The 13,205-nt window shown below is 30.2% G+C and overlaps 3 protein-coding genes across 3 annotated transcripts in view; 1 reads left to right on the top strand and 2 right to left on the bottom strand.

The window, feature by feature from the left end:
- Positions 1 to 323: 323 nt before the first annotated feature.
- On the top strand, positions 324 to 1,317 carry WRNexo (WRN exonuclease). Its single transcript, XM_072541776.1, has one exon. It carries the CDS (start codon positions 407 to 409, stop codon positions 1,112 to 1,114), a length of 708 nt encoding a protein of 235 aa, XP_072397877.1. The 5' UTR covers positions 324 to 406; the 3' UTR covers positions 1,115 to 1,317.
- A 229-nt stretch (positions 1,318 to 1,546) lies between these two features.
- Positions 1,547 to 5,172, bottom strand: DZIP1 (DAZ interacting zinc finger protein 1). Its single transcript, XM_072541775.1, has 6 exons — positions 4,953 to 5,172; positions 3,944 to 4,896; positions 3,272 to 3,743; positions 2,826 to 3,082; positions 2,393 to 2,568; positions 1,547 to 2,261 (listed from the first exon to the last, which is right to left on the bottom strand). The coding sequence occupies exons 1-6, from the start codon at positions 5,155 to 5,157 to the stop codon at positions 1,847 to 1,849; spliced, it is 2,478 nt and encodes an 825-aa protein (XP_072397876.1). The 5' UTR covers positions 5,158 to 5,172; the 3' UTR covers positions 1,547 to 1,846.
- A 1,373-nt stretch (positions 5,173 to 6,545) lies between these two features.
- The window catches only part of LOC140448670 (endonuclease/exonuclease/phosphatase family domain-containing protein 1-like), a 38,857-nt gene continuing 32,197 nt past the window's right edge, over positions 6,546 to 13,205 (bottom strand). The window contains exons 4-5 of the mRNA XM_072541778.1: positions 12,732 to 12,962; positions 6,546 to 9,657 (exon numbers count right to left, since the gene is read on the bottom strand). Of these exons, the coding sequence (XP_072397879.1) occupies positions 9,380 to 9,657; positions 12,732 to 12,962 (509 nt within the window). The 3' untranslated portion in view covers positions 6,546 to 9,379. The remainder of the gene's footprint in view (positions 9,658 to 12,731; positions 12,963 to 13,205) is intronic.

The following is a 13,205-nucleotide window of genomic DNA, read 5'->3' on the forward strand; positions in this document are numbered from 1 at the left end:
TTCTATTTTATTTACTATTTAGTTTGTTTACTATTAATATTGGCTATGAGTACGTGTGCTTGGTTGTATAGTAATTTCCAGCCACTTTTAGTCTGTCAAAAAGTAACTAGTTTCGCAAAAAAATAATTACTAAATTTTCAAATATTTAATTTGTCGTCTCACAACTGCGTTGCTATCACTTTCCAGTATTAATAAACATATTAGACGTACAGATCAACAATGTTTTTTTTAATTCTGGTACGGCAATAAGCGATTTATAACCTGTTAACATATTTAATCTCCCATCTCTACAGTTACTTGAAAATCAATTGTCAAAATTGGCGCGAAAACACTGAACTGAACCAAACGTTTTTATTTAAAAAAAAAACTTTTTATCTGGGTTTTTAGTAATAATTCTTTGGTCGAAATGAATTTACGTCGCAGATCGTCACCACAAGAGAAGGAAGAGGAAGCAAAAAGAATGAAGCTTGAAGAAGAGAAAATAGCCAAATACAAAGCCAACAGACCGTTTATAAAGTTCAAAGGAAAAATTACCTATCATACAGAACTAATAGACATAGCTTTAGTGAGTGATAATTTATTAGAAAAAGCAAACAGTTCGTCGGAGCTGTTCATCATCGGATTTGACCTGGAGTGGCCGTTTTCTTTCAAAACTGGTCCCGGAAAAACTGCAACCATACAGATTAGCTGTGACGAAAAGCATTGTTACATCTTCCACGTAAGTAAGATTAAAAACCTACCTAAAACCCTCAGCGAACTGTTGATCCATCCAAACGTGCGACTGACTGGGAATTGTATCAAGCAAGATGTTCGAAAACTAGCACGAGATTTCACAGGTTTCGATAGCGATAAAATGGTAGATAATTGCGTTGATTTGGGACATTTAGCCAACAGTATTCTTTCTACGACTAACAGGTGGAGCTTGGAGAGACTGGTGGATCACCTTCTGGACTTACGAATAAGCAAAGACAAAAAAGTCAGGCATAGCCAGTGGCATGTAATTCCTCTGTCGAAAGTTCAGCAAATATATGCCGCAACCGATTCATATGCAAGTCTTTTACTGTATAATATTTTGAAAAGTCGTGAAAATGAGCTTAAGGCTTTGGAAAACTAAACTTTAGAAAACTTATTTGTGTGACTGGGGGAGTCTTAGAGACTTCTGTATATATTTATTTACTTATAAGAATAAAGTACAGGTACTTTTTTATTATATATATTGTAAGAATTTTTTGATCTGATCATTTATAGATGAATGTAATGTGTTCAAATTATTTTTTAATGTTTATACCAGAGATAAAATAAAAACTTTGACAAGCATATGTTGCATAGTTTTGTCTATATCCCTATGTATATGTCTTTTTTCTAATATATCTTAATGTTTCTTTTTGACTTTTTTTATTGTCATCTTTAGTGATTACTCTCAATACTCAAATATATACTATCTCTTATTTATATTTGTCATTTTGAAGCAAATACCAACTTGTTCAAAGGATATAAAAGAGTTCATCTAGGCAAGAAGAGGAGGGCTAAGATTGCTCAAATTAAATCAAAGTACATAGTGGATTTGTATTTACACATTTCTTATTTTAATCTTACAATAAATATTCTGTAAAATTACTTGAAAATATTGAAATAGAAAGATTTGACATTTCATCATTATAGGTGTTGTAGATGCAAAAAAGTAAACTATCTGCAGTGCAAAAGGAAAATCATCAGTTCGTGAAGATTTGAAATTTTTGTGACAGCTCTCTGGATGTGTTTATATTTTTTGTATTTTGTGAAAATTACTTTCAAAATCAGTCAAAATTGTTTTAGTAAGATTTCTCAGACCTTGTATCACAAGTTTTTAAGTAATTTCAAAGTCTGAAATACTATCCTCGTTTTTTTTCTCTGCCTTCAACTCTGATTCAGTTTTTGCTTTCACCTCATCCTCTCTATCTAAATTCTCCACATCAAAAAACACTTTTTTCTTCACTAAAGACCCCTCTGACGAAAAACTCTTCATTGCACTCTTGGTTTCCTTTTGCACATCTTTATCATCGATAGAATTCAAATCAGAATCAGTTTCTGCTAGTTTTAGTGAAAATTTTGACTGCAGCTCCTCGATAACGGCACTATGGGCTTTCTCCTGAAGGGATTTTCTGTCTGGGTCATTTTTTTCCTGATTGAAGCTTTTGGGGAGGTAAGGCTTCATGTCAGTTTCACTTTCTGTGTCATAAAGTGCAGGGTTCTTTATTGTCACCACAGGAGAAGGTTTGGATCTGTGGACAAAAGAATGTTTCAAATTTTGGTGTTTATTTTAATTTTATTTCAAAAATAATAGAATATAGGATATCAGTGTTTTCCTATATCTAATATCTTACGATAAAAAAATTGTATTATGCCTACTTACATTGGTAATTCATTTTTCTTAATTTGAATTTTGATAGTTTTTGGTTTTGATTTGCTTTTATGTGGAGAATCCTCCTTTCTAATAGTTTTAACTTTCTTTGCAGCTTCTTTCAATTCTTTGTTGTTCTTCAGCATTTTCTCAATAGACTTTCTTAAGGAATCATACTGTGGAAGACTCTGTAAAAACCAAAAACCACCAGTTTATTTGATTTTTTTAAAAGTTTATATATCATTCATTATATAATTATTACATTCACTACCTAAGTGTCGATTTTTATAAACTAAAAAAACATGTGTAGAGATTTTCCTTTCTAAATATATTCATTTTCAACTATTAAATGGTCTTCATTTAAGAACATATCAACAGTATTATTATAAAGAAAATTAAAGTGCTTTCAACAATGTTAATAAAAGAGTTTATACACAAAATTTACCTTTTTACTGACAGCTGCTTGATGTTGAACAATCTCTAGAGCCCTTTCAAAAGTCTTTTGTGGAATCCCATTCCAACGGGGGCTAATACCCATTTCTTGAAGACTACAATCTATAGTGCTTATTAATTTCCCACGAATCTCTTCTAGGGCATCATCTTTCTGTTTTTTATGTGGTAAATCTTTACTAGAAATAATCTGTGGTTTGACAGGAGTAAGTTTATGGTCCATTTTTGACAGAAATGGTTTTGGTTTGGCTTCTAGGAAAATACAAACTTTATTATAACAGTTATAAAAAAATGTGTACTAATGCTTTTATTTTAAACCAAACGTGGCAGTAATCCAATTCTAATAGTCAAAATTTGCATTCAAATGCAAACATATTGGTGATTCCTAAAGTGAATAAAAAATCCTAAAGATTCCTACGAATAAAAATAAATACAGCATACCTGTGGAAGCATATTTGTCATCTACTCTATGTTCTTTTGCCTCAATTAATTCTTCATCTAAAGAAACTTCTTCAGATCCACTCAATTCACTACTAGATTCATACAGAACAGCAGCTGGTTTAATTATAACAGCAGGCTGCAAATCAGCCTTAGACTTTGGCTGTAAGGAAGACTTTGGTCTAACTTCTCTATCTACATCATCTTGGATGTGCTTCTTGGTAACTGTCTCTTGGATCTGCTTTTTTGCAGATGCCTCTTGAATTTGCTTGTCTTCAGTGATAGTAAATTTAGTTCTAGGTTTAACCACAGGTTTAACTTCCTCTTGAGTAGAAGAATCATTAGAAACTTGTTGTATATGTTTATCTACTATTTTTGAGACATCTGGAACTTGTTGATTTGGCAGATCCACTTCTGAAAGTTTTTGCCAAAAGGCTTGGATTTGGTTCTCTATATTACCCAAACCAGTTGAAATCTATAAAAATAAGAATAATAAAGACCCCTCCTTAAAGAAAGTCTAAACATTTATTTGTTCAATGGTTTTTATGGGTGACAGAAATGTTTCAAAGAAAAAATTTGAAAAGAAGAAAAATGCCACAGATTAGGAAGTTTAAGAGTCAAGAATCAGGCAATCTGTAAACATTACCTCAATTGACATCTGATGAAATACCATACCTTGCTTTCAATGCTTTCCTCAAAATTAGTCAATTTCTTCTCAAGTTTCTGGTCTATATCTTCCACAGCCTTATCAGGCACAACAGTTTCTGCAACATTGTAAGTATTATCATGCTGAAATGTTTGTATTTTTAAAATCTTTTCTGTTTTTGCATGTTCTGTTTGAGTACTGCTATCTTCGATCCTAGGTACTTCCATAACTGGCTTTTCCACACATTTTGAGTCTTGATCACCTTCCTCCTTTTCCTTATTCTTGTAATGGAGCACCACATCAAACAATTTATCATATTTATCAGTAAAGAAGTTTTTTTCAGTCTGTAAATTATTCATTTTATCCTCAACTTGATTTCTGAACTTTTCAAAGCTCTCCTGAATCTCACAAACCAATTTTGCAGTTTTTCCTTCAGTTTCTGTACTGACTTCTTTGAAATTTTCAACCTCCCTTGGGCTTGGTTTTTCCTGTATGAATTTTTCAGTACTATTCAATCTTTCCTTTAGTTCTTTTATTTCAGAATGCAATTTTTCTGCTTCTGTTTGTACATGTGAAACACTATTTTTGTTTTCTGGTGAAGTGTGTCTTCTTTTTACATGTGCATTTAAATAATCTTCCGAAGAAAACATTTTCGAACATGTTTCACAAGAATACCTTGCTGTTAAATTTCTGGATGATGAAATATGAGACTCTAATTCTTCTATATAATGCTTTAATTCTTTTAATTCCTGTTTTAATTTTGATACGTCCTTTTTAAGTAAAACTACAGTTTTGTCTAAATATTTTTTACAAAATAATAAGTACTCTACGGATAACTGACTTAGGCGAAAGAGTTTCACGAAGTTGGAGTCGAGAACTATTGCTTGATCACTTTCCAAAACGTACTGAACAACTATGGGAATATTTCTTTCCACTGAGGCGACGTCTCTTTCTTTTATTATGCGATCAATGTCTATTAAACCTGAAGCAAAAAAACGGCATCAAAATAATACAATATAGGGATTTAGCTTCACTCACAAATTTTATTTTTGTCCAAATTTGGATATTTATACTTTTCGAAGCAAAATCCTGTATCCCAAGCTAAACGCGCGTAATCGTAATGCCAATAGTAATCGTCCAATAACATTTTGATGAAAAATTCAATAAAGCAACTAAAATGCAAAGAATCAAAATATTTTATTTGAAATTTAAAAATGATTTGTTTTGATTGTAAAATTGACATTGACACCTATCAACACCAGAACGGGAACAAAATATTTTGAAATAGGATATTTCATTATTTTTTAATAAATTAGCAAATTAACGTTTTTTCAATTATAAATTGTTATAATTATATCTAATCTTTATTTAAGTAAAAATACTAATATGTACGGAGTATGCCGTAATATATTACTGCATTCTTCTAAATAAATTATGAATTACATTTTATAGACACATGCAATATTTAATTTTTACCTTGAGTTTCACACCTTACTTTTGGGTTATAATTTAGAAAAGGTCTAACAAACGAAGGTTTTGGAATTTGATTTTCTTTTTTCTTTAGTTTGGCTTGCAAGAAAATGTTGCAAATCGGATAGGATTGCAATAAAAGTTGCCTATATTGGGCGCAAAAGTTTAACATACCATTAATTAAAGTCAGCCTTTTATTTATATTGGAATGATTGCATTTAAAATTTTATCTTGGTGTATTTTAAAGATAAAACCTTTTTATCTAGACTTTTTAGATCTTTTCTATCAAATATTCTACCAGATATAAATATCTACGATTTTTATGTGGCTGAAATCGTTAAAAAGAAGCAGGCCGTGATTAAAAATGGTTGTGTCTGTGTCAATTATTACAAGGTTATCATAAATCATAACAACCATTTCGTTTATTTTAATTTATTATTTTGATACGAAATTAAATAGTATAGAAATATATGACATTGAAAACTTTTGTGTAACTTTATATCTTTCTGGATTCATTTAGAATTTTTACTACAAAATATAAGAAGTGTACCAAAAATGAGCAGTGAAAAACTTACCTCACAGCAAAAATCCTTCCTAGAAGAATGTAATTTAGAATTTTCGGAAAGATACACTGATGCAGACGTTGAATTCATGAAAATATTCGATTCAGACATACCTCCGCCACCAATTGTATCACCCTGGTATGGTAGACAGAGATTCAACAATAGGAATAGGGATAGACCAGGTGGAAGCTACAACTACAGAAATAGGGACACTAGTCGGGATTATAGCGAAAATAACAGAGGTAGGGAGTACAGCCATCATCATCAAAGGGACGATAGGAACACTAGTCAGGATTATAGCGAAAATAACAGAGGTAGGGAGTACAGCCACCATCATCAAAGGGACGATAGGAATCCTCAGCAGGATAGATACAGACCTTATTGAATGAATATACATTAATGTGAATTTTTAATTATTGTTAAGTGTCAAATTTTATTATCCACATCAATTATCAATAAATATCTTATATTTTCACTTTAAATTGATTTTGTATTTATAAAAATATGGTTGGCTGGAACATTAACACTTTCTTTTCGATTGCACTTCCATTTTTATGGTATCTACCCAATTTCCATAAATTTCCAAATAAAACAACAGTTAACAACTTATTCTTTATTAAAAATTGTTCTATAAGTATTTACATAAGATTTCTTTAATATATTTTTTACTTTGTGATGGTGACAATCTAATCTACTATTCAACTGGTCAAAACTTTTATAAAAATCATAAAAAGAAATGTTCACAAGTGCTTCTAATAAAAAAAAACTTCACTGGTTATTTTGTTGAGTATGTATATATAGCTAATGAGGTCTGTTTGGATATGTAAATCAAAAAGTATAATTTTTTTATTGAAGAAATCATTTTACAGTCTATTAAACATAACACAGTTAAAATTAATGAATTATCTTAACAAATTTCTGAAAATTGACTAGTTTGTAAAATTGGTCAGATTTTTAAAATAAAATACCTTGTTAAGAGAATGTAAATTGGCAATAGGTAGTAAAACCAACATTTTAGTGATGTAATACAATAAATAAACAACATTTTGGTGTCTTTTTGTATGTATTTTTCTCTAGTGACAAATTTAAAAATGTGTATGATTCGTTCTGGGGTGGGTGCTGAATATATCTAGAGGGAAAGAATGATTTGATTTCAAACTCTCCGTTAAACATTAGGTAAATATTTTCATGGTCCTAATAAAAGATTAGCCTGTTTTTTTGGTGTTCCTCTCTAAAATGATATAAATTCTTTTACTAACAAACTTTTTTGCTCTATTTTCTTCTATTTTGTGTTTCCTTACTCATTTTAATCATCCATTTGTCATCCAGAACATGTCTCCTTATAAAAGACCACATAAAACGCTAAAATTTTGAGTAAAATTCATTTGATGAATTAAAAAAGAAGCAAATAATTTAATATAATCTTCTATTCATGTCATAGGCAATATATTATGCTTTGGACCAAATATATATAATTGATTATGCATCCAGTGGCTGTCAATAATAATAAATGATATTAAAATTCCACAAGAAAATAGCTTCAGAAACACATTGCAATAAAAAAGGGTTGCAAATATGTTACAGATTTTTAACTAGGCTCATTTTTGGTCTATTCTTGAGATATTTAACAATTTATATCTCTAAAAGAGCTGTGTTAACTACAAATTTTAGCTATTGTGCTTTTTAGGATTATAAGTGGTGTACATGAGATAAAAATGGGCCATAGGAAATTTCATTGAGGCACTCCTGCCATTCATATCAGTACTGAGATTGATTATATTTGGTGCAAATTGCAAATATCAGGTTATAAAAACTTTAAAACACTTGAAAAATATTAAAAATAACTGTCCTATGGTTAAAAGCACAGAAATCTGAGGAAACAATCTGAGATCCACTTTTTTGGGATTTATGGTTAAAAGCAGAGAAATCTGATGAAACATATTTGCCTGGTGTCAAAAAAAGTGTGATTTTTATAATTGTGCATGTACCATTGTCAAACGTCAATCTATGACAATGACATTTTGGTTTTTTCTTTCATTTACACCAGAAATTTCAAAATTATTCAGATTTCTATGCCTGGGAAACAAATTTAATGCCCTAAACATTGTTTGGCACACATATTTGTATAAGGATCCATAAAAACTATGACAAACAATCTATTTTTAACATTTTTAAAATAATCTTTTTATTAATATATGTAATTGTTCAAACAGGTACTTCATTCAATGTTACTTGTACGTTTTTATCAAAAGAATCTTTTGAGTTACGAAAAGATAGATGTTATAGCGAAATATAATTCAATTCTGTAGTACATATTAAGTAGTGAGTTACCATTTGTACAATTTTAGAAGAAGGAAGCTTAAACAGAAATGGAGCTATGGACACAACTATACCTACAGTCAAATTTTGTTTACCTATAAAAATCCTGGCATAAAATGTTGAAATTTGTTCATTATAAATAATATTTTCTCTGTAGGTATATTTTGGGAATCAAACATTAACAATTTCAACAATCCCGGCACAAACTTCTGTTTTTTCTAGCCGAAAAAATAATCTATTTCTCATTTTCTTTATACAAATTTCCTAAATGTTATATACAAATATCAGTGCTCTAAATAGTACATGCATAGTGTTGAATATGCCGTTCAAGCATTTAGGACCCATAGATGTCAACCAATATAAATCTATGACTTTATTTATGTCAACTGTCACTTGTCAGGTGAAACAGACAACTTCTACCAGTGAATACTTCGTCATATACTCAGTATATTCGATAAACTTGTATCATAGTATATTTTAAAGACATTTTTAGTATGTTTATCAAAAAATATGTCTTCCTATAGGTCCCAAGGGCCGTGATGAGCGTGGAGATGGTAATAAATATCTTAAAATAACTCCCATTTGGTAGAACCTCTCATATTACCCTGCAATAATATATATCACAGTGCCGCACCAGTAGCTTTTACATTAACTATATTGTGTATAAAATGTAGCATGCTGTTAGAATTAGTAACTAACTAATTTTTTTTACTGGTTTTAATAGAAGGAAATAAAGTTTACGAATAGTCATATGAATCTTGATATCGACAGAAACGGTTACAGAATAGACAAATTTATGGTATAAATAAATAACGGTAAGTCTACAGTAAATTTAAGACATATTAGTAGAATTTTTGATGCCAATTATACTTTAAAATTTCATTTTTTATTTAATTACTGTTGGAATGATAGATTTCCTTATCTACGCCACTGGAAAACGAACAATTTCCTTATCTACGCCACTGGAAAACGAACAACAATAAATATTAATAACAATAATCTGCCAACTTCTAAACTCAGTAGACTTTTCTAACAGCAAGCACATCGTACACAAATTTCCATCACTTAGATGTGATCAATTAAGGCTAAAATCAAACTAAATAAAGCTAAATATCACAAGGCGACGTCTGACGTGGAATTAGTGAACAATTCCGCATAGACGGGACAGTAGGGGCTCGCCGGTCCGCCCCAGGACCAACCGTTCGGAATGGCTAGGTGGATGAGACCCTGCTTGACGACTCCGTTCGTACCGGTAAGATGTTTCTGTAGTTTGGTGTTGTACAGAAGGTTGGTGGTGTGAGAACTGGCTCCGGGAGCCGGATGCTGCACGAAAGTGGTGTTCGTATTCTGCGAAAATACCGGCTGCAGGTTGCCGATGTTGAAATGGTCATCTATGAAAAAAAAAATGGTTGTTATAATTTATTCATTACTAGACTTCGGCAAATATGCATATTGCATATTTTGCATATCGTGCATATTTTATGCAAATATTTCATATTTTGGCATATTTGTATAAAAGTTTGCATAAAGTGCATAAAAGTTCAGATTTTTATACTGTATTTGAAAATTTTTAAACATACCAATTTATTTCAATTCTTGTATAAAATTTTGTAGTCATTTTAATCAAGAAATGATCTAAGTACGTAATCTCTACAGGTACAAAACATTTACAATTTCAAAGAAGATCAATTTAAGTAGCCCTCAACATTCTTAGAAAGTCTCGGTCACTGAGGCATTCAGTTATTGGATAATCGCTAAGGGTTCGCTCATTTGCATTTTATGATCTAATCCAAAAATCTATCTACAATTTATTGTATCTTAACAGCAGGAAAACGGCTAATAGTTTTGTTCCTAATTTAGAGATTTTCCAAAATCTCCCAGTTTATTGAATTAGGTACCTAAACATTTCTAATTTGATGCTCAGATTTGTAAATCATTTTTGTTTTGATATTCAAAGCGTAAACACTCGTTGTGCGTAACAAAAAGGAAGATTGTGATTTTATAATGCCTAAAACAACCAGTGCTTCAACTTGGATTAAACCTTATAAAGAGCTGTCTATGGATATGGGAAAAATCTACTGTTCAGTCTGTGGCAAAATTGTAAGTATCTAATATTTTCTATTAAATATCTAATATTTCATACATACAGGGTGTTTCCAAACGACACTTACAACGTTTGACTGTAGATACTTCTCGAAAAATTGAACAAAACGATATAGTTAATGAGGGGTCAAACTTATTTACTTTTCGAGATACAGGGTGTTAAAATTAAAAAAAATTAAATTCTTTTAGTTAATAACAACAATAACTTTAAAACCAATAAACGTATTTATATGAAATTTAGTACTCGTAGGTTGTTTTTAAATGAAAAATAGCTTCCTTTAGTGAGAAAAACTTGTCCATGGTACAATACAATGGTGTGTATTTAGAAAATTTTTTCACCTTTACTTTTTTTTATGAAGTCAGCTATTTTAAAACACAATTATTTTTATTGTAATTGAATTAACAAAAAAAAAACTTTTGTTGAATTTTAAAATAAGTTATATGATGTACTAATGGTTAGTAACAAAAACTAATTTGTGGATTAATACTGCATTTAAAACACTTAGCGAGTGTTTTTTTTTCCAAACCAGTTATTTGATTAACCAAAAACACCTTGTATATTTTTATATTTTAAAGGTTGGGTTAAAATAAAGGTTTTTATTTTTATTTATAGATAGCAAGTGAGAAGAAATTTCAGATAGACCAACATGTGAGAACTGCTTCACACATTGCAAAAAAAGGAAAAATAGGAGGAAAACATCAAACTTCAATGGCTAAATGTTTCCAATCTACTTCACAAAAATTAGATGAGCAAGAAACTTTTAATGAAGACTTGTGTCGCGCATTAGTGTCTGCAAACATACCGCTTTCAAAATTAGCAAATGTAAATTTTAGTTCGTTTCTAAAAAAATATTGCAAACTTAATGTTCCAAGTGATCGGTCTCTAAGAAGAAATAATGTGAACGGGCTATACTCGTCGGTGTTAATTAATATTAAGGAAGAAATTGCAGATAATTATTTTTACATATCTGTAGACGAAACCACTGATTCCTCAGGAAAGTATATTGCTCATTTATTGATTGGTGTTCTTAAAGAAGATACCTTACCAAAATCTCATCTTATTTCATGCCAGCAACTTGAGAAAACAAATGCTTTAACAATTTCGCGTTTTATACAAGAATCATTAGCAACTTTTTTTCTTCCGACAACTATTCCTTCTAATAAATTACTGCTTATTTTATCGGATGCTGCTCCTTATATGGTGAAAGCAGCACAAAATTTAAAAATATTTTTCCCAGATTTAATACATGTTACTTGTGTAGCGCATGGATTAAACAGAGTTGCAGAGGAAATACGAAAAAGTTTCCTCTTGTAAATACCATGATATCCAGTGTCAAAAAAGTATATCTTAAATCTCCTATAAGAATTCAACTTTATAAAGAAATGCTACCTAACATTCCTCTTCCACCACAACCTATTTTAACGCGATGGGGAACATGGTTAGAAGCAGCTAATTTTTATGCAGATCATTTTGTTAAAATAAAGAACATAATTGATACGTTAACAGATGAAAGTTTCCAATCTCTTTTGGATTCTAAACAAACTTTTCAGAGTAACTTGCTTCAACAAGAACTTTCATTTATAAAATCAAATTTTAGTTTTGTTCAAAAAACAATTACTCAGTTAGAATCACCAAAACTGTCATTGTTCGAAAGTACAGCATTAATAAAAGAATTTGCGTCATGTTGTCGGAACGTTAGAGGTAATATTGGAAAAGATATTTTAAAAAAATTTGAAGCTACTATGGAAAAAAATAAAGGTTACCATATTCTTTCTGAAGTAGTCAGTGTTCTAGCTGGAAATATTTCGGAAACAATTAATTTAGAACCAAATGTTTTGGTTAGTTTGAAAAATGCTCCCGTTACATCAGTTGATGTTGAACGAAGTTTTTCCATATATAAATATATGTACTCAGACAGAAGCCACAAGTTTTTGTTAGAAAATTTTGAACACCACTTGGTCATTTATTGTTAGCATAAGTCTAAATAAGTTTATTCATACTTAAAAATGATGTAGTTACTTAAAATAAATGTAAATCTTAATGAATAGTAGGAAATATTTAGTTATGTACACTTTTTTTTTAAATAAAATTGTTACTATTTTACGATTTTTTTATTTATTTGTATGCATATTTTGTAAAATATTTGCATATTTTCGGGTAAACACGTGCATATTTATGCGCATATTTTCTACATTTTTATTTGCATATTTGCCGAAGTCTATATCATTACATTGTTTTGTATCGCATTCAAGAAATTTACTATTTTTTGCGAATAGCCACAATTAAGTCGAAATAATTAAAATAGATTTAAAATTATTGTCATTAATTACGTCAAAATTATGTTATATAAGTTTTTCTTACCTGTCAATATTCGTACGTCACTAAAGTCGATGAAAACCATAAGCAGATCGCTTTCGGTGGTCAACTCCTTGAATTTCTGATTCAGCAATTCGATGTTTGTACCTTTGTGTAACATCAAATTGACTAATTGCATATTTATGTTGCCCACTCTAAACGAAGCCACCAAAGCCTCGCATTCGCTCTTCGTGTCTGTAGGTCCTTCACTTAAAGATATTAAGTCGACAGGAACACCTAGAAAAATATTTTTACAATTCTTTGAGTGCTCTTATTAAGAAGAAAAGTAAGAAAACCAAACGATTTTTCTTTAATATTGTACACATTTTGCTATCAATAAATCTGTACCTCTTAAAATATTGAGATCAACTAAACAAAATTTAAATATTAGCGCCTTATGTCATTTACAGGAAGTTAAGATTGGTACAATGTAAACTGTCAATTGTATTCACTTTTGGAACAAAATAAAGTCAGTTTTAA

The sequence above is a fragment of the Diabrotica undecimpunctata genome, chromosome 8, assembly GCF_040954645.1.
Source record: "Diabrotica undecimpunctata isolate CICGRU chromosome 8, icDiaUnde3, whole genome shotgun sequence".
Taxonomy (NCBI): Eukaryota; Metazoa; Arthropoda; class Insecta; order Coleoptera; family Chrysomelidae; genus Diabrotica; species Diabrotica undecimpunctata.

Excerpts from the sequence above, each read along its gene's own strand:
- WRNexo (XM_072541776.1), top strand. The coding sequence starts at position 407 with ATGAATTTACGTCGCAGATCGTCACCACAAGAGAAGGAAGAGGAAGCA.
- DZIP1 (XM_072541775.1), bottom strand. The coding sequence starts at position 5,157 with ATGTCAATTTTACAATCAAAACAAATCATTTTTAAATTTCAAATAAAA. Across the intron at positions 3,083-3,271 it reads TGACAAATATGCTTCCACAG|AAGCCAAACCAAAACCATTT; the intron begins GTATGCTGTATT and ends GTATTTTCCTAG. Across the intron at positions 2,569-2,825 it reads AAGCAGCTGTCAGTAAAAAG|AGTCTTCCACAGTATGATTC; the intron begins GTAAATTTTGTG and ends TGGTTTTTACAG.